The sequence below is a fragment of the Tyto alba genome, unplaced genomic scaffold, assembly GCF_018691265.1.
Source record: "Tyto alba isolate M040663 unplaced genomic scaffold, T.alba_DEE_v4.0 Super-Scaffold_1000006, whole genome shotgun sequence".
Classification (NCBI taxonomy): Eukaryota; Metazoa; Chordata; class Aves; order Strigiformes; family Tytonidae; genus Tyto; species Tyto alba.
Genome location: NW_024881272.1, coordinates 24,504,143 through 24,528,321, shown reverse-complemented (window position 1 = coordinate 24,528,321; position 24,179 = coordinate 24,504,143). Strand labels below are relative to the sequence as shown.

At 64.2% G+C, this 24,179-nt stretch overlaps 3 protein-coding genes across 4 annotated transcripts in view; 2 read left to right on the top strand and 1 right to left on the bottom strand.

Annotated features, from left to right (window-relative positions):
- The window catches only part of PTCH2 (patched 2), a 22,260-nt gene extending 8,211 nt beyond the window's left edge, over positions 1-14,049 (top strand). The window contains 22 exon segments of the mRNA XM_042808004.1: positions 2,725-2,914; positions 3,037-3,106; positions 3,312-3,403; positions 5,347-5,542; positions 5,635-5,756; positions 6,121-6,268; positions 6,500-6,631; positions 6,710-6,865; positions 6,970-7,062; positions 7,151-7,276; positions 7,356-7,474; positions 7,603-8,008; positions 8,094-8,406; positions 8,646-8,788; positions 8,877-9,057; positions 9,602-9,885; positions 10,453-10,590; positions 10,740-10,882; positions 11,177-11,276; positions 11,605-11,850; positions 12,011-12,415; positions 12,547-14,049. Of these exon segments, the coding sequence (XP_042663938.1) occupies positions 2,725-2,914; positions 3,037-3,106; positions 3,312-3,403; positions 5,347-5,542; positions 5,635-5,756; positions 6,121-6,268; positions 6,500-6,631; positions 6,710-6,865; positions 6,970-7,062; positions 7,151-7,276; positions 7,356-7,474; positions 7,603-8,008; positions 8,094-8,406; positions 8,646-8,788; positions 8,877-9,057; positions 9,602-9,885; positions 10,453-10,590; positions 10,740-10,882; positions 11,177-11,276; positions 11,605-11,850; positions 12,011-12,415 (3,803 nt within the window). The 3' untranslated portion in view covers positions 12,547-14,049.
- On the bottom strand, positions 13,943-21,555 carry BTBD19 (BTB domain containing 19). Of its 2 annotated transcripts, none has more exons than XM_042808026.1 (8): positions 21,384-21,555; positions 19,103-19,340; positions 18,609-18,662; positions 16,982-17,041; positions 16,016-16,084; positions 15,552-15,683; positions 15,217-15,342; positions 13,943-15,081 (listed from the first exon to the last, which is right to left on the bottom strand). In XM_042808026.1, exons 1-8 carry the CDS (start codon positions 21,470-21,472, stop codon positions 14,947-14,949), a joined length of 903 nt encoding a protein of 300 aa, XP_042663960.1. In that variant the 5' UTR covers positions 21,473-21,555; the 3' UTR covers positions 13,943-14,946. The 2 variants fall into 2 exon arrangements, 1 of the variants encoding a protein (XP_042663960.1); XR_006167020.1 differs by having other exon boundaries at positions 14,964-15,081; positions 15,217-15,383.
- On the top strand, positions 19,349-24,179 carry DYNLT4 (dynein light chain Tctex-type 4). Its single transcript, XM_033000887.2, has 2 exons — positions 19,349-20,946; positions 23,496-24,179. Exons 1-2 carry the CDS (start codon positions 20,557-20,559, stop codon positions 24,177-24,179), a joined length of 1,074 nt encoding a protein of 357 aa, XP_032856778.1. The 5' UTR covers positions 19,349-20,556.

Genomic DNA, 24,179 nt, shown 5'->3' with positions numbered 1-24,179 from the left:
TGGGGTAGCTGGAACTGGGTGGGGGCTGCGGTCCCAGCACCTACCAGGGCAGCCAAAGGCACAAACCAGTCCCACAGGGTGAGGGTGAGTTGGCTGCAGCACTGTGGCCGTGGGTTCTGTGCCAGGAGGGTTTGGGGAGTGGTGGCGGCGGGGAGGGGGGGGGAGGTGGCTCATGCAGGGTGGCCAGGAGGGGGGCAGGGAGGCTCCCGCCCTGCTCTGTAATTTTGCAGCGGATGCTGTAATTATGGGGAGGGCTCCCCCGGCGTGGCCCGTGGGCGGGAGGCAGCCGCACACGCAGCCACCCTCGCTGCTGGGGACCCCGTCTCCTCCCCACTTGGGCACGGTGGGAGCCCACTCTGCGCCCTGGGTGCGGGTGGACATGGGGTCCTGTCCCCACTCCAGCCACACTGCTTGCATGCCTGCACCCTGTCACACCCCGAGCCAGTGGTACCCAGGAGTAGTGCCCACCCCAGGAAGGATGCTCACACAAGGCACGGCTGCCTCCAGGGACCGTTCTGCCCCCAGGCCCTGCCATGGGGTTTTGGGGGGCATGGGGGTCACTTTGCCCAAGATGAGGGCCTGCGTGGGGGGGTGAAGCCAAACCCCTCATGGGAGCAGAGCAGGCTGTTAATAAGCAGGACTGGGGCGCCTGATTGGAACCAGAGGGCCCTTTGCATGAAAAAGCCAAGGGCTCCCTTTGTTAATTGGAATAAAAAAAAAAAAAAAAAAAGGAGAAAAAAAAGAAAAAGAGAATTTACATACAGTTCCTCATTAACGTGCCCATTGTTGGTATCGGGGTGCCCCTCCAACCCCCCTCCCCGGGCTGGGGGGCTGCATGCGGTGTGGGGTGTCTCGCCCCGCTCCCGGCCCTGGGCCGGCCGGCCGGCGGGCGCGCGCCCGTTTGAAGTGTCCTTGGCAGCCCTGTGTGCGCTGCCTTGTCTTTTCATGTTGCTCTTTGGTTAATTAGGGTGTTGGAATTTGAGGCTTCCTCACGGCCTTTGAAGCTTGCTGACGGCTCGCAGTGCCCTGTTCCAAATTAACACTAATTACAAGGGATGGCTTTTTATTTTCTCTCTTTTCTCTGCCCCCCCCCCCCCCCCTTTAATTTTTCGGGGGGCTCCCCCCGACTCCGTGCTTGCAGATGTGCTGCTCCTCCCGTGGCTGTGCTGGGTGGAGATGCCCGTGGGGCGCAGCAGGATGCGTCCCCCGGGGAGCGGTGGTGAAGCTGAGCACTCCCCCCCCCCCCCCCCCCCCCCCCCCCCATGGCCGTGTCCCACCACCCGCCTGGGTTCAGCGTGGGTGGCGTGGCTGAGATCAGAGCAGCTCGGCGCACCTCCTGCCTGACCTCCCAGCCTGCCGGGAAGGGGACGGCTGTCCCGTCCCCCACCCTGCCCGTGACACCCACCCTCCCTGTGTCCCCATCCCCTCACCCTGGGCACTGCCGTCCCCTCTAACACACACACACAAAGGCCGTGGCCATGTGTCCCCCCCCCCTCCCCGGCCCTGGCACAACCTCCATCCCAACTGGCATCTGATGGACACCAGCTGCTCCCCGGCCCAGCCAGGAACAATAAAGATGCTTCCCCCTCCCCGTTCCCAAAAAGCAGGGGGAAAAAAACAAAACAAAACAAAAACACCAACCCATATAATAAGTCATTAAAAGGGAAGATTCTGCTCCTTATTTGCGGTCTCGCTCTGGCCTCCTCGGCGCTGGCGGGGGGCCAGGCCCGCCGGGGCCCCCGCCTCTTGCTGAGGGAGCGTCCCGGTGCGGATGAATCCTGACAGCCCCCCCCCACCCTGCTCCTAGCAGTGCTGCCTTTGGATGTGCCCTGACACCGGGCACCCTGGGGTGGGGGCTACATGTAGCACACACACACACACACACACACCCCCTCCCCAGCCAGGGGCTGGGAGCAGGGTGGTTGGGTGTTGCACTTGGAGGGGGAGGGGGGGGTGGTTGTGTCTCAGGATCAGCCTCCCACCCTCCTCTGGGCTGCGTCGTCCTCCCTTTGCTGTGTCAGAAGGGATGGGGGCCCCTCGTTTGATGGGGACGGGGACAGCTGTCCCTGTGACAGTGCTCCACTGTGCAGGGGTTGATCTCAGCCCCAGCCGTACTGGCTAGGAGGTGATTTCTTTTCTGTGCCGAGGTCCCTTCTCTGTCCCCAAGCCCCTCCCGGGGCAGCCTGCACCTGCGGGGGCTTGGGGGTGCCTGACTCTCCCTGTACCCATTCCTTGGCTAAAATGCTGCCTGCCTTGGGGTGCCAGGGAGCAGCCGGGCAGGGATGGGGTGGGGTGTCCCCAGTTTCACTCGCTGCGTCAGGGCCGGTTGCATTGGGCATCTGCAGCACCTAACACAGAGCACGGGGCGGGGAGTGGGCAGGATGTGTCCCATCTGCTTCAGCAGCCGTATGTCTGCGGGGTTTTCTAGGGAAAGTAAGGCCATGGAGCTGCTCTGGGGCTGGAAATCTCCATGTTGGTGGGAAGGGGGATGCCTAGTCTAGTGTGGGCTGGGGTAATTCCCTGCTTGGGTCCCCCGGGTGTGAGTGCCCACAGGATGCAGCAGTTGGGGAACCCCGTGGTAAGAAGCCCCCTGGGTTAACGTGGCACCGTCTGATGCTGTGGGGCCTTGCTCCTGCCCGTCCCCTTCCCTGGGCATCCTGATGGGTCGGACGGGGACTCTGCCAGCCTTGGCACTGATGGGGCACACGATGGTCCCCCCTGCAGCAGGCAGCCGGGTGAGCCAGGAGCTGCGCTACACCAAGGAGAAGCTGGGCGAGGAGTCTGTCTACACCTCCCAAATGTTGATCCAAACCCCGAAGAAGGACGGGGAGAACATCTTGACGCAGGAGGCCCTGCAGCTCCACCTCGAGGCGGCCTTGGCTGCCAGCAAAGTCCAAGTCTCGCTGTATGGAAAGTGAGTCCGGCTCCGGATGGGGAGGACGGGAACCCCTGCTGTGTCCTGCATGTCCTCCCCACCCTTTGCCATGTCCGCTGTGAGATGATACCCATCCTCAGCTCCTCCTTCTGCCTTTCCAGATCGTGGGATTTGAACAAGATCTGCTACAAGTCGGGTGTCCCCATCATTGAGAACGGCATGATTGAGAGGGTGAGTGCCGGGCACAGCATGGTCCATGGGGAACCCCACCCCCTTCCCAAGGGATCAGTCCCCCAAGAAACGGGCAGGGATGGGACTTGCCAGCCCCAAATGCTGCAAAGGCACTGCCAGCTCCGTGCGGGAGGGTGCAGGTTCGGGGGGAGCAAGGGGGGCCTGATCCACCCCTGTTGACCCTTTGCCTCTCCTCCTCCCACAGATGATAGAGAAGCTGTTCCCCTGTGTGATCCTGACGCCACTGGACTGCTTCTGGGAAGGCGCCAAGCTGCAGGGAGGCTCAGCATACCTCCCGTGAGTGTGGGGGGCTGTCCTGGGGTGTGTGGGGACCACGGGTGGGAGCAGGGCCTGGGGGGTGGGGGCTGCCAAGGGACTGTGCTTGACCTCCCCATGCAGCTTGGTCCTAATGGCCCAAGATCTCTCGGTGCCGCTGCTTGTCCTGCTCAGCCCCAGGACTGTGCCACCACCAGTCCTCAACACTCCAGGGACAGGTCCCTGTCCTCGGTGGCATGGGCAGGGCTGCACGGCTGCTGGGGGGCTGCGGCACATGGGCAGGAGCTGCCCACCCCTGCCATGCCGTGCCATGCCATGCCATGCCTTCACACCAGCCAAGGATGGGGACGTGGGGACAGAGGCTGTGCCACAGGCAGGTCCTCACCTTGCAGCACTTTGTGGGGCGAGGAGGCACCCACACTCCTGAGCTGTGCCCAGGGACACAAAAGGCGCAGAGTCCCCCTGGGTGGGTGGTGGGTGACTCCCCGCCAGCTCCTCACGCCACTGTGGTGGGGCTGGGGACCCTGGGCTGGGCAGGGGGAGTGTCCCCCCCCACATTCCTTCTGTTTACGCGTGTGTTTGTCGGGGAGAGCCAGGGCGGCTTGTGCATTGTCAGCAAACGCAGCCCCTTGCTTTCTCATGCTAATGCTGCTCTGAAAGCTGCCCCTTGCCAAACAGATGAAATAGTGGCCTTATTCAGGCTGCTGCGGACGAGAGGAGGGGGAAGGGGCCACAGCATCCCCAGCCAGGCCTGGGGGACCAGCTTTGTCTCCCCAGGACCTCAGGTTCTCCCCACTCCAGCCTGGGGAGCAGCCGGGAGCAGGAGCGAGCGGGGTGGGGTGGCCGTGTGGAGCCAGGATGCTGGTGGCATCGTGAGTGGGATGCTGGTGACATCTCCTCTGGGGCGGGTAGCATCCTGGTGCTGATGTTTGTGTCACATACATCACATACACTTGTATGTGACACCCACAGCAGCAGTGGGACCCATCTCTCCCCGCAGCTGGGTGAGTGGGTGCCCGGGCAGGCAACCCAGCTGAGTGCCGGCCAGCCCATGGGGACTTGTCCCCCTTTTTAACGCTGAGCGGGGAGGGAGCTGGGAGAACAAAGAGCAGCAATCTATGGAAAGACAAAAGGATTTGCCCTGGCTCAGTGAAGCAAGCGAAAGCAGATAAAAGGGGCTCTCTTTGGAAGCAGCAGCAGCTCCGGTTGGTATGTGGGAATCTCGAACGGCCGGCTCCGGCCCAGCCAGCCTTCATGAATTATTAGGCTGCGTTTCTCCCCCAGAGCCCACACTCGCTTGGGGCTTTTTCCTCCCCTCTTTGGAGCACTGGGCTGGGTTATTGGCTTTTTTTGCGTGTCCTTTCTGTCTTAAAAAAACAGCCGAGTGAGGCTGGGAGCTGGCCCCCAGCACCTCGGGCTGGAGCGGAGGGAGCAAGGCACTTGCAGGCAATGGAAAAGCCCCTTTTCCTGGGTACCCAAGTCCCATGGGATCCTGCTGGACCCCCAAGGACCTGGTCCGTGCCCAGCTCCCAGCACCATCCTGAGCCCCTCGAACCTCTGCTGAGCCCCAAAACCTCCTGGCTGGAGGGGACGCCAGGAGCCCTTGCCTGCCTGCTCCCCTCTATCAAGATGTTAGCCTGCGGGCAGTAATCGGCCTGACTGCTCGCACAAAGCGAGGCCGGGTGGTGGGGCCGGCTCTCCCCGCTTTGTCCCAGCCTAACAGGATCAGGCACGCTACTTGACTCGGGCACAGCCCGCTGCGCCGTGAGGGGCACAGGGGATGCTGCAGGCAGCCGCGGGAAAGGGCAGGGGACGAGCTGGGGACTGATGCTGCTCCTCTGCATCCTCACGCTCTGCCTTCAAGGTCACCCCCCGGGACCCATGGGATGGGGTGTCAGTGGTCGTGGTGGTACCGCATGTGGGTTTTGGCATCCCCCATCACCCCAGTTCTGCTCTCTTCCCAGAGGCCGCCCGGACATCCAGTGGAGCAACCTGGACCCTCTGCAGCTGATGGAGGAGCTGGGGCAGTTCACATCCCTGGAAGGTTTCAAAGAGCTGCTGGAGAAGGCAGAGGTGGGGCAAGCTTACATGGAGCGGCCCTGTCTGGACCCCCGGGATCCTCAGTGCCCTCCCAGTGCCCCCAACAAGCAGAGCCAGCAGGTGGGTCACAGCCCATGGGGACCGGGAGGGGTGCAGGGGATTTCTGCTCTCCCCACGTTCCTGCATCCTTGACACCTCCCCTCCACCTGCAGAGCCCCGACATCCCAGCCGAGCTCTCGGGGGGCTGCCACGGCTTCTCCAGGAAGTTCATGCGCTGGCAGCAGGAGCTGATTTTAGGTGGCACGACCAAAGACTCCCAGGGCAAGCTGCTACGGTGAGAGCCGCTGCGGTGTGGGTGTCCCCAGGCATGGCACAGGGGCCCAGCCACAGCTCTCACCCCAGGACAATTTGGGGCAGGGTTCCCTTATCCTCATCCTCATCTGGTGCCCACGGGAACCTGCTCTGGCTGCAAGAGGGGCTGTGGGGCTGTCTGGAAGAGCATATGAGGCTGGCGAGTGTATGGGGCTGGCAAGCGGGGCAGCGCTTTGGAGCAAGGGTGGGGATGGGGCGGGCAGGATGCCTGGGTCTTCTTCTGGGTGCCCACAGTGGGGCTGGGAGCCATGGGGTGGGGGACAGACCCATTCCTGCATCCCGGGGCGCTGCAGCCGGTCCCAGCAAGGTATGTGCCTGTCCCCCAGTGCCGAGGCCCTGCAGACCATGTTCCTCCTCATGAGCCCCCGGCAGCTCTTTGAGCACTTCAAGGATGACTACGAGATCCATGACATCAGCTGGAGTGAGGAGAAGGCGGGTGCCATCCTGGAGGCCTGGCAGAGGAAATTTGTGGAGGTGGGCACTGGGAACAGCCCCCATGTGGGGCTGGGAAGGGGTGAGCCTGGGCACAGCTTCCCCCTGTGCCCAGGTTTTCATGTGGCCACGGGTCCTGGCACTGCTCTCTTGTGGTCAAGTGGGTCCCTAGGGACCTTCAGTGACGATGCTGATGCCCTGACTGGCTCTGCGGGGGGTGTAGTGGGGAGTGGGGTGGGTCCTGACCCCTCTAACAGGGTACGCCTCTGGCAGCTGGCACAGGACTCCATCCCGCCCAACGCCACGCAGAGCGTCCATGCTTTCTCCACCACCACGCTCAACGACATCATGAAGTCCTTCTCCGACGTCAGCATCATCCGGGTGGCCGGGGGCTACCTCCTCATGGTGCGTGTGCCCCTCTCTCTGTCCCCCACCATCCCTTCCTCCCTCTCCCATCCCCGCTAACCCGTTGTGCTCTTCCAGCTGGCCTACGCCTGCGTCACCATGCTGCGGTGGGACTGCTCCAAGTCCCAAGGGGCCGTGGGCCTGGCCGGGGTCCTGCTTGTGGCTCTCTCCGTGGCCTCTGGCCTGGGCCTTTGCTCACTGCTAGGCATCTCCTTCAACGCAGCCACCACCCAGGTATGTACCACGGGGCTGGTGAGACGCTGGGGGCTGCGGGGTGGCCGGGTCCCCTCCTGGGCGGTGGCCATGCGCCCCCACTGATGCCGGCTGCTCTCCGGCAGGTCCTGCCCTTCCTGGCCCTTGGCATCGGTGTGGACGACATGTTCCTCTTGGCTCACGCCTTCACTGAGACCAGCCAGCACATTCCCTTCAAGGTGAGTGCCCAGCCCTGCCTGGGGGCTCCCCAGCCCCCTCCCACCTCCCCATGGCCCCTCTCGTCACCCCCTCCCTCTGTCCCCGCAGGAGCGAACGGGCGAGTGCTTGAAGCGCACGGGAACCAGTGTGGCTCTCACCTCCGTCAGCAACATGATCGCCTTCTTCATGGCAGCTCTGGTGCCCATCCCTGCCCTGCGCGCCTTCTCCCTCCAGGTAGGGCCAGGGTCCCTCTCTGGCGGGGGCAGGAAGGGATGGCTAGACCCCGCTCTGACATGTCCCCCCTTGCCTGCAGGCTGCGGTGGTTGTGGTGTTCAACTTTGCCATGGTGCTGTTTGTCTTCCCTGCCATCCTGAGCCTGGACCTGCACCGCCGGGAGAAACGCCGGCTTGACATCCTCTGCTGCTTCTATAGGTACCAGCAGTGGGCTGGCCGGGCTGGGACTGACCCTATGGTTGCCCCCCAGAAGCATGGGGTGACCGCTCCTCTCCCTCAACATCTTATTCTCCTTCCCTCTCTCCTCCTTTCCTCTCTCCTCACAGCCCTTGCTCCTCACGGGTCATCCAGATCCAACCTCAGGAGCTTGCCGATGCCAACGACAACCATGCCTGCCACCCGTCTCCTTACGGACACCCTGGTGTGGCCACCAGCACCCAGATCACCACCACCGTGCAAGCTTTCACCCGGTGCGACCCGTCGGGCCACCACGTTGTCACCGTCCTGCCACCCACCTCCCAGGTGTGCACCTCGCCCGCTGTCCTCCTGCCTCCCACCGACCCCCTGGGCTCGCAGGTCTTCGCCCCGTCCAGCTCCACCCGGGACCTGCTGGCCCAGCTGGATGAGGCCAAGGGCGGGCGGGAGTGCGTCCCCCTGCCCTTCTGCCGCTGGAGCCTCGCTGACTTTGCCCGGGAGAAGTACGCCCCGCTCCTCCTGCGGACCCGGACCAAGGTGAGGTGGGGTCCGGCTCTGACGGTGCCACCCAAGGCGGGTGGGTGGCATGGGACCCTGGCTGACCCCTCCGCTGTCCCCGCAGGTGGTGGTGGCAGTGCTGTTCCTGGGGCTGCTGGGGCTGAGCCTCTACGGCACCACCATGGTGCACGACGGGCTCTACCTGACGGACATCGTACCGCGGGACACCAAGGCACACGCCTTCATCTCGGCCCAGTTCAAGTACTTCTCCTTCTACAACATGTTCATTGTCACCAAGGGCGGCTTCCACTACCCGGGCGCTCAAGCCGCCCTGCTCAGCCTGCACCAGGCCTTCAGCACCGTTAAGTACGTGGTGCGGGAAGGCAACCATGACCTGCCCAAGATGTGGCTCCATTACTTCCAGGACTGGCTGCGAGGTGAGGGATATCCCTCTTCTCCATGACCTCCCCAGCCCGCACCCTCCCTGCTGGCCTGGCAGTGCCTTCCCCGGTGTGTGGCACCTGGGGAGGGTGGTCCCGTGGTGTCCCCAAGGTGCCCGGCAATGCCAAGCTCAACCCTCAGAGTTCTGCACGCCCGTCCTGCTGGCATCACGCTCCCCGGGCTGTGCAGGGTGGTGTGCCCCAAGGGATGCTCACCCCCTGCGCTGTGTCCCCAGGGCTCCAGGCCACCTTCGACAGGGACTGGCAAGCCGGGCGCATCACCCATGACAGCTACCGCAATGGCTCCGAGGACGGGGCGCTGGCGTACAAGCTCCTAATCCAGACTGGCAACAAGAAGGAGCCCTTCAACTTCAACCAGGTGTGTGGGGACAGAGCTGGGGCAACTGGGCTGGGGACGACGCTGTGCCCACAGCCCAGCTCATGCCCGCTCCTCTCCCTCCTCATAGCTGACCACGCGGCGGCTGGTAGACGAGAATGGCATCATCCCCCCTGACACCTTCTACATCTGCCTGACCGTGTGGGCCAGCAACGACCCCCTGGGCTTCGCCGCCTCCCAGGCCAACTTCTACCCGCCGCCTCCCGAGTGGATCCATGACAAGTACGACACCACGGGCGAGAATCTGCGAAGTGAGTGAGCGTGGTGGGCTCCCCATGACCCCCTCCTGCCCCCTGGCATCCCCCTGCAGAGGACTCTGCTCCCTGTACTTTTCCTGCCCCGTAAGCATCACCCCGAAGAGAAACAGCCCCAGTATCCCTCATCCTGTCGGCATCCTCCGGTAGAGAAACTGTCCTGCTTCCCCGTGCCCCATGCTCATCCCCCTGCACCCCACACCCCGAGAATCTCACTGCGCACTCCCCCTGCCCTTCACCCTCCTGCTGCAGCAACACGCCTCTGCTCCAGCCCACGAGCATCCCACCGCAAAGAAGCTCCTCCGCTCTGTTACACCTCTCCCTCACAAACATTTTCCCGCTCCCCGTGACCCCCTAACCCCACAGGCATCCTGCCAGCAGAGAAACCCCCTCCTCCTGGCCCCCAGCCTGCTCCCTGCACACTCCCCAGCCCCATGGTACCCTGCCAGGCATCAGGCTGCCTGGGCTGCACTCAGACTGGTGTGACTGGGGTACCCCTGTGCTGCCTCTATCCCCATACTGCCCGTGCTTTCCTCCCCAGTCCCAGCAGCCCAGCCACTGGAGTTCGCCCAGTTCCCTTTCTACCTGAGTGGGCTGCGTCGCACGGCTGACTTTGTGGAGGCGATTGAGAGTGTGCGGGCCATCTGCCGGGAGGCCGCCCAGCGCCACGGGGTGCTGAGCTACCCCAGCGGCTACCCCTTCCTCTTCTGGGAGCAGTACATCGGCCTGCGCCACTGGTTCCTGCTGGCCATCAGCATCCTGCTGGCCTGCACCTTCCTCGTCTGCGCCCTGCTGCTGCTCAACCCCTGGACGGCCGGCATCATCGTGAGTACGAACCCCCGAGGCAGGGGGGCGGCGAGGGGTGACCGTGCTGCCCTCCTGATGGGTGGGGACAGGGACGTCCAGCTCTGCTCCCATCCTGCTGTGTGGTCCTGGGTACCTGCTTCATGGGGCTGGGGGAATGGGGTGGCCGCCCCTGGGTGGAAGAGACACCGATATGGAGGTGGCAAGTGGGTGGGGAACACCTGTATGGAGGGATCGGGGTCATCACTTATGAAGGGAACACACGGAGGGAACAGGATTATGGGGACATCCATGCAGAAACGGGTGAGGGGGACACCCATGTGGAGGTGGCAGTGAGTTTCATCCATATGGAGGGATCAGGGACACCCCTTATGAAGGAAACGTGTAGTGGGCAGGGGTTTGGGGACATCCATGCAGAGGAAGGTGAGGGCCACCCCCAATAGATGAGACAGAGGGATACCCCAAATAGAAGGAAAAGGGGGCAATGGGGTGAGGCTGCCCTATATGGAAGGGTGGGATCAGGCATGCCAGGCAGAGGGGACAGCCAGTCAGAGCCACCCCTCACTGACCCCCACCACCCCCTTCCAGGTCTCCATCCTGGCCATGATGGCAGTGGAGCTGTTTGGCATCATGGGGCTGATGGGCATCAAGCTGAGTGCCATCCCTGTGGTCATCCTCATCGCCTCGGTGGGCATCGGTGTGGAGTTCACTGTCCACGTGGCCCTGGTGAGCACAGGCAGGCCCCCTGCCCAGCCACAGGGCACCCCAGCTCCCACTCCCCGGCACCTCCACCCCTTTGGCCCTGTGCCCATGGGTGGCCACGGCATGGGTGGCACACGGGGACGAGCCCTGCGTGACACCCCCATCCCATGCAGGGCTTCCTGACAGCCGCGGGGAGCAGGAACGTGCGCTCGGCCGCAGCACTGGAGCACACCTTTGCCCCCGTGATGGATGGTGCAGTCTCCACCCTCCTAGGCGTCCTCATGTTGGCCGGCTCCGAGTTTGACTTCATCATGAGGTGAGCACCAGAGGGGAGTAACCCAGCTGCTTTCTGCCCCCCCCCCCCCCCCCCCCCCCCAAGCTTCAGCAGTGGGATCTGGTGAGCGTGGCAGCCCCCCTCGCTGGCAGCGGGGATGTGGGGGGCAGCAGGCAAGGATGCGTCTTGCTGGGGAAACCCACTCCATCTTGCACGGAGGCTGAGGTGACGTGGGGGGGCTGGGGTGCGTGGTGTGGTGTGGGAAGCCGTGTTTGGGGTGGGATGCGGTTGGTGGCGGCTATGCCCACTTACCCTCTCTGCCTGTGACCCCCGCAGGTACTTCTTTGCGGTGCTTACCATCCTGACGCTGCTGGGGCTGCTCAACGGGCTGGTGCTGCTGCCAGTCCTGCTTTCCGTCATTGGACCACCCCCTGAGGTACAAGACCCCCCATCCTGCCTCTCCCTGTCCCTCCCCAACCCTGTACCCACTCCTCTTCGTTGCCCCTCACCTTGTCCCCCACTTCACTCCATTCCTGCCTTGTCCAGTCCCAACTTCGTACCCACCTCACCCTGTTCCATCCCTGCTTTACCCCATCCTTTCTCTGCCCCATTTCCAACTTGCCCCATACCTGCTCAACCCCATTCCTGCTTCCCCTCATATCTCCCCCACCCCTCACGGCCCTCACCCCATACACCCTGCCACCCCACACTCCTCCATCCCTATACGTCCCCAGTCTCTCTGACTCTCTCCCCTCTCTTCCCAGGCATCCCAGGCGGATAACAGCCCCCACCTGCCCCCACGGGAGCCGGTGCCCCCGTGCCTGGGTCCGGGGGGGCTGTATGTCCGGTGTGCCCCAGCCTGGCCTGCCACCTTCCCTGACCCCTCAGACACGGAGCGCTATGCAGAGGGTGTGGGGCCAGGCAGCCCCCGGGGACCCTTCATCGTGCCCCCTGCCCCAGCACACATCCTGCTGGAGGCTGGCAAGGACCCCAGCTTCCCCCACATCACTGTGAGTGTCTCTCCCCTCTGTGGCATCACCGGTTCCTCGGCATCCCTTGGGAGAGGGTCACAGATGGGACCAGGGGTTGGGGGCTCATGGGTCCCCTGCGGTGCTGTTGGGGTTGCTCAGCATGGCTGGGGGCCCTCATGCTCCATGTCCCCCCCTCCAGGTGCTGAAGCCCTACAAGGACAGCCCGGATGTCCGGGGGAAGAAGGAGGCTCCCAGCCTGCAGCCTGCACCCCCCTTGCCCTTTGGGGAGCCGTGCCCCACACTGCCCCGAGACAACCCGCAGCCCTGCCCGCTGGGCGCCCGGCCAGCACCCCCCACAGCCCTGCCCACCTACAGCACCCACCTGCAGGGTCCCGCCAGCAGCTACACCACTGTCACAGCCACCGCTTCGGTGACGGTGGCCCTGCACCCCACGCTGCCTGGCTCCTACCCCAATTTCAGCCCCGAGGGCTTTGCCGCTGGCGAGCGGGACTGCCTGGAGGAGCCCAGCGCCGGTGGCACTGCCGTGCCCGACACCTTCGAGATGCAGAGCATGGGACGCCGCGGGGCAGGCGCCCGGCGCTAGGTGAGTTTGGGGACACGAGCACTCTACCCCCAGGGCTCACGTGTGGCAGTGGTGGTGGTGGGGGGGGGGGGTGCAGGGTGGATTTGGATGGACCCAACTGACACCCCTCTCCCTATTCTCTCTCCCCGCAGGTTGCCAGCTCCTGGGCAGAGCATCTCACCAGCGCCCGGCGGGCACAGGAGGGTGCAGAGCGGGGTCACCCGCGTCGTGCTGCTAATCGCCGGAGCGGCGATGCCCCCCCCCCCGGCCCTGGTCTCAGCTGAGGAGGACCAGCCCCCCAGCATCTCCCGCAAAGGGGCTCGGCAGGGCAAGCTGGCACTTCTATGCAAGCTGTGTGCAGGCCACGCCATGCCCACGTGTCCCCCATCTGGGGCTGTGCCGATGGTGCCAACGTCCCCTCACCCAGGGTTTGGGGTTACCCTGCCCCGGGCTTGTTGCCCCCCACCCCCCCAGAAATGGAAGCACTAACCCTCCCTCTGTTTCTGGAGCTGCTGGCAAGGTGGGCTTAGTGCCCTGCCAGCTCCCCCCCTGTGGGGTCACTGCCTGCTCCCCGTCACCTCCTCCTGGGAGCCCCCACCTGGGCCATGAGCTGGGGTGCCCCAACAGGGTGCCCTGATGCCCCCCGTCCCGATAAGGGGGCAGCCCCACAGCCAGCCATGCCCTGGGATGCCAGGGGCAAGGCCTAGGGTGGGCAACCCCCACCTTTATTTATTGCAAAGGGAAACTATCTATAGAGAGATATATATTTTTAAGCTTATTTTAAAAGATTTATTTCTCAGCCTATGGCCTCACCCAGCTGCCCAGGGTGCAGGCAGGGAGGGGGGCAGACCCTTTGCCGGTGCAGGACTGCCTGCCGGAGGCAGTGGGAGTCCGGGGTAGGGGTGCAGACCTGGTTCATGCCCCTAATCCACGGGGTGCTGGGTGGCCACGAGCAGCTCACCCCCTCCAATGTGTTGCTCCGTGCCTCAGTTTCCCCACCGGTGAGCATGGGAGGGCTGGAGATCGGGGGCGTGCTGCAACAGAGCCAGGGAGCCTGTTGCTCCCACCCCACAGCAGAGGGTTTTTTTGGGGGGCGGGGGGGGGGAGTGTGTCCTTGGGGTGGTCCTTGCTGTGCTGAGCCCCTGAGCTCTCCCACGGTCACCGCCCCTCATGCCACACTCACGTTCTGCCCTGGTGAGAGCACGTGCTGGTGCACGCACAGGGCCATGCACGCTCATGTGGGTGCCCGCGACGCCACCGGGCACATCTCACCAGGAAAGCGAATTTCTCACCGTGTCCCCATGCAGCGGGGTTGTCCCTGAGGCCAGCCCCTGTCCCCGTCCCCATCCCCATCGCGGGCACCGTCCGCACCGTTACCCAGCACTTTAACTCCAGCGGTGTTTGCTGTGCCCATGGCCCCGCCTTCCCCCCCCCAGCCCCCAGACACTGCCGCTGAGCTGGGGGGGTCCCAGGGACCCTGTCCCCGTGCCAGGCGTGGGCATGGTGGGCAGCCCCCCCCCCCCCCCCCCCAACACGCCATCTAAGTTATTTATATCAAAGAGAGCAAAGGTTTATTTTTGTAGTTTGTACAGGCGGTAGTGGGGACTGAAGGTTTATTTTTAAAGAGTAAATATATATATATTATATATAAATTACCTGCTGTGTCTGACCCTTTCTCCTGGGGGGGCACAGCTTGGGGAGGGGGATGCTTGCGACAGACCCAGTTATGTGCATACATGCGATGAGGGGTGCAGGAGGGTGGGGGGGGGACCCCGTGTGTGCGTTCTCTGGAGAGGTGTGTAAGAGTGTGTGCGGCACACGGAGGGACTGGCAGCCTGTTGTGCCCCCCTCCTCGGGGCTATGAGGGGCTGGGAGCTGCTGTCAGGATCTCGGGTGGGGTTTGGGGGGGTCACTAGCATTGGTGCAGCGGTGCTGGGTGAGCGCAGAGATGCTGGGGTCCCCCACTCCCACTTGCCACCCTCTCTAAGCCTCAGGCTCCCCACCCCGCTCAGCCCCATCCCCACGGCTGCTGTGGAGTGGGGGGGTCGTGCCCCTGCCCAGGTTGGTGCCAGTGGGGGGTGCCTGCTGCAGCGCGGCCCCGCTGCCGGGGGAGGGCAGCACGGCGCTGGGGAAGGGCCCCGGCTGGGGCGGGGGGCGGCAGCAGCGGGGCTGGGAAAGGGGGAGCTCACCCTGTGTCCCCATCCTGCAAGGGACCCCTGCAGCCCCCGCCACCCCTGGGGTTCACTGCCCGGGGTTCCTGCGGGCGCTGCGGCGCCTGGGTGTCCTCGCACCCACCCCATGGCCCAGCGCCAAACCCCGCCCGCCCCAGTCCCCGCACCACTTTTGGGGGGTGACCTGGGCATCCTGCCCCGTCCCCGAAACCCCGAAAGTGGTGTGGGGCAAAGCGCTTTATTGATGCTCTCGGCCACGGCAGCACCTCTGACAGTGCTCACCCCGCAGCCTGCCCCACTGCGGAGCACCCGTGGGGGGGGGGGGCCACTGCCGCTGCCCGAGCCCACAGGTTGGGCTGGGGGGACCTCAGCCCCCGGCCCCTACTTGGTGTGTGGGTCAAGGTGCCGGTGGTGGTCGCGGGGCCTCGTGCCGCGCCGGGGCCGGCAGAGACGGGAGGGCACCCCACTGCCCCTCCGCAGCACGTGGGACCGCCAGGCTGCCGCGATGTTCTCCACCTGTGGGGACGAGGAGAGGGATGGGGGGGCATCCACATGGCCACAGCGTGGTCTCCCCTGCCCCAAACCCGGCCCTGCAGCACCCTCCGTCCCCGGAGGTGAGGCAGGGCACCCCGAGAGGAGGCTGCAGCTCACCGGGATGAGCAGATCCCGCTGGTTGTGGCTCTCCAGCGTGGCCAGCTCGCTGGGTGTCAGCAAGGGCAGGCGCAGCTCCTGCACGGGTAGGGCGGCCACCTCGGGCACCGGGCGCTCCAGGACGGCCTGCCGGCCAGCGGGACATGAGGGATGGGGCTGGTGATGTCCTGGGCACCAGGCAGTGTTTTGGAGGCGGGGGGGGGGGGGGGTTACGGGGAGTGAAGCAGCTTCTGTGCCCATCACACAGCCCCAGTCTCAGGGACAGGGTGCCTGGGTTCCCTGCTGGGGGGTCGGTGGGAGGGGAGGTGGGGTCCAGGCACCCCTGGGTGACTCACCGAGCTGACGTGCGCCCACTCCCGCACAGCCTGCACCAGGTCCAGCTCATCCACGGCCAGGCGGTCGCTGCGCAGCACCCGTGCCAGCACCACGTCGGAGAGCTCGTGGAAGCCCTGTGTCTGCACCACCGCCTGCCAGCACACCGCAGCACCGGGGTGCTACTACTGGGACCCCGCACCAGGCACCCCCCCGCTGTGGGCCATCCTGGCACCATCCCTGCCTGGCACCCCAGCATCCCTCAACCCAGACCCCCATTCCCCGGCACCCCAGTACCCCCCAGCCAGCCTTTACCTGGCACCCAGCAGCTTCACCCCAAACATCATTTGCTCCCTTTGCCCCACTGCCCAGCCTCCAGCCACCCCGTTCTTAAGGTCCCCGCTTCCCTGCCTCATGCTGTGCTCCCCATGCCCCCCCACGCCCTGGGGTACCCGGTGCCATGCTCCCCCATCACCCGCAGCCATACCGCGGTGCAGCCCTCAATGAAGGCCAGGCAGTGCTGCTGGAGGTCTGCCTGCCCGTAGGTCACCGCAGCCTGTGGGACAACAGACGCCTGCAAGGTGGGGTTGGGGACAGGAGGAGACACACACACACCCCCCCCACCACCACCACCACCAAAGCCCTGCAGAGACACCAGCACTCTCAGGGACCCAGGTAAGGTGAGCATCCCTGCGTGTGGGTGCCACAGTGCCCCCACGGTGGCAGCCCTTGCATGTGGGGTACTGGGGACCAGCCCAGGCAGGGTGACCATCGCCTCCCCCTCTACCACGGCAGGGGATCGATGTTGACGTAAGTGGGGAGAGAAGGCAAGATGTTTTCTTCAGGTTTGTTTTGTTCTGGGGTTTTTGGGGTTTTCTGTTTGTTTCCTCCGGGCCAGTTTTAGCTCTGTTTACGCCACGGTGGTCTGGCACCAAGTCTGGTGGGAGTTTCTGTGCTCTGGAGGTGGCATCTCACCCCAAGAGCATCGATTTGGCCTGAGGGAGATGGAACAAATCCCCCTTCTCTGGGGAGCAGCCTTGGCCCCACCAAGCAGTGTGGCAGGGCCTTTGGGACCTACCCCCCGCCCCTCCCCAAGGCTATTTTTAGGTGCCACAACTCTCAGTAGCATTTTTGGGACTGGCCTCAAAACCATGAGAGCTCCCAGAAACCCAGTGCCTCCCAGTTCCATGAAAATGATGGCAAGGCCCTGGCACTGGGGAGCTCTGGGCAGCCCTGTTCAGGGCAGTGTGAGGACATATCTCTGCCAGGCTGTGGTGGCCCCGGTGCCCCTTGCAGCCCTGGTACAATGTGCCCAGGAGCTGGCAGAGCAGCTGCTGGGCCAGTAGTGGGTAGGAAATCCTATCCCACCAATCAAAAGGGTCAGGCCAGCTCCTGCCCAAAAATCATATGGGCCATTTTTAACACGCTGTGACCCCACTGGGGTCACACTCACCTGCAGGGCCTCGCAGACCTGCTCCACGCTCAGCGTGTCCTTGATGAACTTGACGCAGAGCTGGAAGGCAGATGGGGAGAGGGTGGGCAGAACAAGGACCCAGCATCCCCCCCCTCTCCTCAACTCTCAGCATCTCCTGAGCCTCCAGAATATGGGATATGGCACATAGGACATGGGGTGGAGACATCTCCAGCCCCTCCCCAGGTTTTTGTAAGGCAGTGATGGGCTGTGGGATGAGGGCTCGCAGCACAGCTTGTGGGCAGTCAGCCCAGGCGCTGATTCAGCCAAGGACTGAACCTGATGTGATGAAACCCCGGCCAACCTCATAGCTCCAGGTGGGCCACCTAACCCTGACCATAGTCACCAGCCACGTCCTGCCAGGGGAACAGCCCTGGTGCCAGATGCAGGGCACTGGGTGACCCCAGTTTGCCCAGACCTGCCTGCCAACGGTGCTCTGCCTGTGACTGCTGAGGGACCAGCTTCTCCAGCTGTAGCCCACAGGTGGGTGATGGGGGTGGGATGCAGCCAGATGGGCACGTCTGTTGGGGAGCAGGACCTCCCGCCTGCCCATCTCAGCTGCCTCTCACGCAAAGGGGTCAGAGGCCCTGGGAAACCCAAGGGGATGTGACACGCAGGGAGGAGCGGTCAGCTGGAGCAGAAAGGCCCTGAGTCACTGGCAAGAGGGACATGAAGTCACCCTGCAGCTGCGGACAGCCACGGGCTTTCCCGGCTGTCCTTGGTCAGCTCCTTTCCCCCCGCCCTCATGGTTCTCCCCACTCCAGGTCATCCCCATGAGGCTGCATTTTCTGGATGGTGGGGTGGGACTCACGTGGCTGAGTCACCGGGTTCCCATTTTTTTGCAACACCCCTTATGCCCCTTCCCTGCCCCGCCAGCTGTTTGGCAGCCCTGTGCCACAGCCGGGCTTCAGCTGAGCTTGTCCTCGTGGGGAGATGGGGCAAGTCCTGTCCCACCACCCCAGCACGCAGCAGCCTGCAGTTCCTCAGCAAGGTCCTTCCCCGGCACAGTGGGAAGGGAGGGGAAGTCCGGGCGCGAGATGGCAGGTCACGCGATCAGCCCGGACATAATTCAGGAATCACTCTGATGACGTGGCCCGGCCGCCCTCCCCAACGCCGAGCCGCTCCAGCTCCCTGCTCCCTCCTCGTCCGGCTCCCATCCCTCCTTGTTGCTCAACGCTGCCTTTTCAAAACCTTCCAGCCTAAAGCAGCACCCCCTTGGCAGCACTGTGGCTGGGGTGCTCAGTGCTCCCCAGGACCAGGGCTTTCCCTATGGTATCATTCTGCCAGATGACCAGAGAGCACCCGTGGGCGAAGGCATAGGGGCTTTCCTGCTGCCCTTTTCCGTGCGGGAGATGTGAGGCCCCGTGCCCTTCCCTGGGATTTCCCAGCCCCTGTGGGGCTCCCAGCCAGTGTTCCACCCCCCTCAAGGGGGATCCCCCCAGAAAGACCCTCTGGGATCACGAAGCAGGGCCTGAGCCTGCGTTGGACCCAGGTGATGCACCACGTTGCTGTCCTCAGAGCCACCAGCCATGCAGGGACAATTTTGGGGTGCTCCTCAGCATGGGGGGTACTTGGGGACCACAGCCCCTCTGTCTAAGCAGAGCCATACCTTGCACAGGTCCTGCAGGCCATACTCCACTGATGAGGTCAGCACCTCCAGCGCCTGCAGGCAAGAGAGACCTTGTGAGCTTCGGTGTGTAGGGTCACAGACGGGCATGGCAGCCCAGAGGCCAAGGGCATGTGTCCTCCTGCCTCTGTGGGAGCTCCCAGGTGGGGCATGGCGGGGCGGGGAAGGGGCTGCCGCATAGGGGCAGGCATCAGAAGGTGTCCTGTGGTGTCCCCATTCCCAGCATCCAGGGCGTGCACAGCCAGCTGTCCCCAGGCTGAGGCAGACATATGTGGGGCAAGGTGCTCTGGACACCTCACTGTGCTGGGCTGAGACCCCACACACTCATTGCACTGTTAGCCAGCCAGAAAACATCGTGCAGAGCATCCCCCGCCACCTTCGGCACCCCAGGAGCTGCGAAGCACCCCTTACCCCTGCGTCCTCCACACCTTGGCCCACCCACACCCGAGGGCCCTGCCAGCCCCATCCCCACTCACGATGTGGCTGTTGAGGGTGACGCTGTTGGTGTAGAGGAACTCGATGACGGCCAGGAAGACCTCGGGCTGCACGTTGCCCAGGATGAAGGGGCCCTGGGGCGGGAGGCTGCTGGGGGGGTCCTCGCTTCCTGCCGGCCCCTGGCTGAGCATCCCCTGGAAAGCCTGGCAGCGGCACGCCAGCACGCAGCGGTGCGCAAACACCTTCTGCTGCTCCCGGCCCACCACGAACGTCACGTCACTGTGGGGGAGAGGGGACCGTGCCTGGGAAGCTGAGGAGTGGGATGTCCCAGGGCTGGGACAGGGCGCACGGTCAGGGACCAGCTGAGTGCCTGTCCCAGCAGAGCAGGGCCCTTTAGTTTTAATCCAGGGGCTTTTCCCAGTAGAGGCATGGAGGGGTCTTTGTTGGTGGCTCCTTGCAGACACCTGAATGCTGCAGGTGGGGTGAGCACGAGGGGTGCTCCAGGACGCACAGCCAGCCATAGGTGCTGGCACAGAGCAGGGCAGAGAAAGGCCAGGGACAGCTGGAGAAAGTGGTTTTCTCTTTTGGCACAGCAGAGCCGGGAAGAGCATGGCTGCCACCAAGCTCAGCCTCCTTGACTCACAGGAGCTGACTCATGGGCTCAGGGATGAGAAGCCTCCGGCATCGCTGCCAGCGGGGCTGGCACTGGCCCTCCCCAGGCCAGTGGGACAGCGCAGCCTGTGGTGCACACTGAGGCACAGGGGCAATCCCACTGCCCTTGTCCCCCACAGCCCCCCAGCATTGTTCCCCAGGCCCCATGAAAGGGAGGCAAGGCTGGGGGTAAGGGAGTCTCCAGTCTGTGTGCACCGTGAGGCCATGGCCCATCCATCCCCTCATCCTCTCTCTTCCTCCATTCCAGCAAGGCAATGAGCAGAAGACATGCCACCCCAGCTCGAGCTGCCACGAGTCCATGCACAAACCCATGGCCTGATCCTCATGGTGCCCCACAGGGAGACGGATGTGCCCACTGAGGGGAAGGGCACCCGCATCATCCCACATGTATATCGGGACATAAAGGGCTGGGGTGTGCTGGGTGGTGAGAGCAGAGCCCAACAGATCTTCCATGTCTGCTACTGCAAGGAGGGGAGACTGAAATAAATTCTTCCATGGCTATGGTCCACAGGCCAAGAGGGAGAAGCAGGGTGCAGGCTGCAGGCTGTGACACGTGGAATGCAGGCTGAGGTTGTGGGATGCAAGATCTGGGATGCAGGATGCAGGTTGCAGGATGGGGGGTACAGGATGAAGGTTGCAGGGTGCGGGATGAAGAACAAAGGATGCAGGACGTGGGGTGCAGGTTGCAGGACGCAGAATGAAGGGTGCAGGAGGAAGGACGCGGGACGAAGGTTGATGGCTGCAGAGGATGGATTTCAGATTGCAGGATGCAGAATGAAGGCTGCAGGATGCGGGTTGCAGGATTCAGGATGAAGGCTGCGGGATGCAAGATGCGAGCAGCAGGATGTGGGCTGGGGATGGCCAGGCGCTCGCAGCCGCTTCCCCACTGCCTGGCACTGTGGCTGGGGAGTTTTCACTGGGATTTCTCTTCTGGGAGGCCAAAATTTCAGCAGGGATGGGGATTTCCTCAGATAGCACTGGCATTTGTGCCAGCCCTCAGCATGAAGTGGATGAAGAGGATCATGCTGCCAGGCAGGAGGTGCCATGTAGGTGGGGGGATGGCCGAAGCAGCGGCCCCCCATCTCCTCTCCCCACTCCGGGAGGGGGTGACAGGGATGCCAAGCGCTGTGAGAGGGGCTGGCCGGGCTGCTGCCTGCCCTCCAGGACGCGGGGAGGTTGGAGATGTCAAAGGAAAATGCCGGTAAAAGTCAAGGTCAGCCAGGAGCTGAGCATGGGTGGCTGCCTCTGGGGAGTGGGGTGACTGGGGTACCCCCACTCCTGTCAAGGGCAGGAGCCCCAGGATGGGATTTAGCCCCTGGGACACTGCCTTGTCTTGTTGGCCCTGGGGGCAGGGGGGGTTTGGGCGCACCCGGGGACCTCCCCTCCCCCGGAGAGCCGGTGGCTGTCTCGAGGGCGGGGCAGGGGAATGCACCCAGCCAGCCTTCGGCTCCCGCTGCTGTGGGGGGTGCCCCAGGACATGCACAAGCCATGCCTGCCCCCCCACACACCCCCCCCCGCGATTCCTGTCATCACTCGGGGACCCCAACAACACCCCCCCCCCCCCAGCGGGGCTCAGGGCCGTGGGAAAGCAGCACGAAGCAGGAACTGGGGAGGGGGGGTGGGGTGTCCCCCCCCCCCGGCGTCCCTCACCTGAACTGGGGGTTGTTGACCAGAGTGCGGAGGGCGGCAGTGAAAGCGGCCGCTTCGCCCTGCAGCCGCGCCGAGCAGGGCCCGGCCATGGGCCGCCTCGGGGGGGGCGGCAGAGGAGGGCGGCGCAGGCAGGCGGGAGGCTGGCCGGCCCGGGGAGGAGACCGTGTTCCTTAGCCCATTGCTAAGGAAACCTGGCAGGCAGCGCCGGAGCCGGGCGGGGGAGAGGAGGCGGCGAGCAGCGAAGCCCACCCCGGCTGCTGGGGGGGGGGGTCCGGGCGCTCGCCGGAGGGGTGCGGAGCGGGGAGGCCGGCCAGCGTCTCGGTCCAAGCGGCGTCTCCCCGCCGCGGCTTACGGCGTGGTGTCAGCACCGCCGGTACGGGGACCCGTGTCCCCCCCCCCCCCTCCTCCTCCTCCACCCCCCAGCCGGTGGATTTGGCTGCAGGGGAGCCTGCGGATGGGGCAGGTGGGGGTGAAGGGAGGCAGGCAGCTGGGGGTTGGGAAGAGGGAGCACGTGCACAGGTTAAATGCATGAAGGTCACCCCCACCTCCACACGCGTGGCCCCCATGGAAAGCCGCTGGGCACGGCTGGGTCCCCAGCCCTGGCAGTGGAGCAAACTTGACCTCAGTGGGGAGGTCTGCCCCCTGAAATGTCAAAAGCCTTCTCTCCCCCTGATGCTCTGGGCCAAAGCCCTGCCACTCTGTCTGCTTAAGACACAAGCGATTGCAGGCAGAAAAGAAGCATAACCAGCCTTGCCCAAGCCCAAACCAAGTGCTGTGCCAGGGGATGCCCCATCCCCTTTCTCCCAAACCCGGCTGGCCCCAAACAGCCCACAGATGGGGATGTGGGGAGGGTGCCCACAGAGGGACCCACCTTTGCTTGCCAGCAGTGATGGGAGGGAAAGGGACAAGCAGGGCCCACAGCCGACAGCAGCACCCTGAGGGAGCGGGGTCCAGCTGCCAGCGTGCTTGGCAGCGCTAGTCAGCAGCAGGCTATAAATACCTCTGACGGGAGATAGAAACACAAAAGCAGTCTCCACTTTCCTCAAATAGCTCAGCAGCCGGGCCAGACAAAGGCACATTGACAGGGCAGCTGTGGCGTACCAGCTCGGCTGGGCTCCGCCAGCAGAGAGAAACCCCACTCGGGGTCAGGAGCCCCCAGCAAACCTGCCCTCGCGCCAGGGCAGTGAGGCAGCGGGGTCCCCAGAACATGGTAGGGCCGTGCTCAATGTGTGCCCACACATCCACACTCTCCCTCTGTGCGGGGGGGGGGGGGGGGGGCATAAGTACCCAAAGGTTTGCATCCTAAACTAAACTCAGGCTTTTGGAGGTCCCAGCCCCGGTGCAGCCCGTAGTTAGAGTGCAAAGCAGTGATCAGAGCGGCTGCTCTCCAACTCCTGCTCTTCCTTTGCACATTCAACACCAGCAAGTACATTTTGGGGTTGGCAGGGAACAGCCGAGGTTGGAGGGTACATCCCTGGAACAACCATGTCCCTGTACTGGCATAGCTAGAAATGCAGACAGGGCAGGAGTGAAAGGGGATGGGGCAGCCTAAGGACCAGGAAACAAGGAGTTACGGAAGCCGTGCCCCATGAGCTGCAGTGTCACTTAGCAACACTCCACACTCCAGGAGCACAATGGGTTTGGCCCTGTTCACTGCGACTTGGGGGAACCAAGGTTGGTCCTGGGCAGCCGGGAACACGACATCGGCCAGGGACAAGTCCCCTGGGTCTACCTCAGCCAGGCAGGAGTGGGACTAGGGGTAAGTGGGGGACTAGATGCAGAAAGGAGGGATGGGGAGGCTGGAAAGGAAGGAGGTGCTCACTTATGCCAGAAAGAAAGGCTGGGGATGCAAGAGCAGAGGGCTGGATGGACCGTGCATGACTGTGCTGGGTCAGCCCCAGCTAGCTGAGTCTGCAGAGATGGAGGTGCTGGAGAAGGGAAGGCAGCTTCCGTGGTCCCCGCTCTCTGCATCCAGTCCCACAGGGACCCGGGTGCCAGGGAGTGTGGGATTTGCAGGAGGCAGAGAGAAGCAAAACAGAGAGGTGGTGGGATAGAGAGGCTAAGGGGCAGCCCACCTCTCCCCTGACACTCAGAGCCACCTCTCCTTTCCAGGCCACACGTATGGCCGAGCAGCCGTCCCCAGAGATGGCCGTGCCAGCCCAGGGGATGGCTGAGGACAACACTGAAGCCCCTCCACTCCGGGCCACCCGCCGCAGCTCCCAGCCCCCAGCCCGGGGCACTGAGGAAGGTAAAGCCCCGCTCCTGCTCTCCCGCCGCAGCTCCATCCTCAGCACCCTCCCAGCACCCCTGGCCAGCCGCCGCAGCTCGCTCGGGGCAGCCCCAGGGGGTAGGCGCCCCTCCATCGGATGCCCTTGGACGCTCCACAGCCGTGTGAGTTTCTCCGGGCTCCCCCTTTTCCAGCCCATCCTCAGGACCCTCCTTGAAAACACTTACAAGATGCAGCCAGACAAAGGCTGCAAGTTCGAGGCAGGGCGAGTGAAGCGGGTGCTGGAGGGGACCCTGGCCAGTGCCCTGGGGACCACGGTCTACAGCCCCCAGGGCAGCGCCCTGCTAGCCCAGAGCCTGGCCGAGCTGCTGCAGAGCCAGGCAAAGGAGGTGGTGCCACCCCGCTACAAGCTGGTCTGCAACGTGCTGCTGGGCCAGCAGGGCCAGCAGAGCCTGCTGGTGGCCAGCCGGGCACTGTGGGACCCCGAGACTGACAGCTTTGCCTCCGCCACCTTCTCCAACGCCTCCCTCTTTGCTGTAGCCACAGTGCACGGGGTCTACTTTGAGTAG

Coding starts and splice junctions, on each gene's coding strand:
- DYNLT4 (XM_033000887.2), top strand. CDS start 20,557: ATGCAAGATGCGAGCAGCAGGATGTGGGCTGGGGATGGCCAGGCGCTC. Junction 20,947..23,495: donor AAATGCCGGTAAAAGTCAAG/GTCAGCCAGGAG, acceptor TCTCCTTTCCAG/GCCACACGTATGGCCGAGCA.
- BTBD19 (XM_042808026.1), bottom strand. CDS start 21,472: ATGGCCGGGCCCTGCTCGGCGCGGCTGCAGGGCGAAGCGGCCGCTTTC. Junction 19,341..21,383: donor GTCAACAACCCCCAGTTCAG/GTGAGGGACGCC, acceptor TCTCCCCCACAG/TGACGTGACGTTCGTGGTGG. Junction 17,042..18,608: donor GCCTGCAGGACCTGTGCAAG/GTATGGCTCTGC, acceptor TCTGCCTTCCAG/CTCTGCGTCAAGTTCATCAA.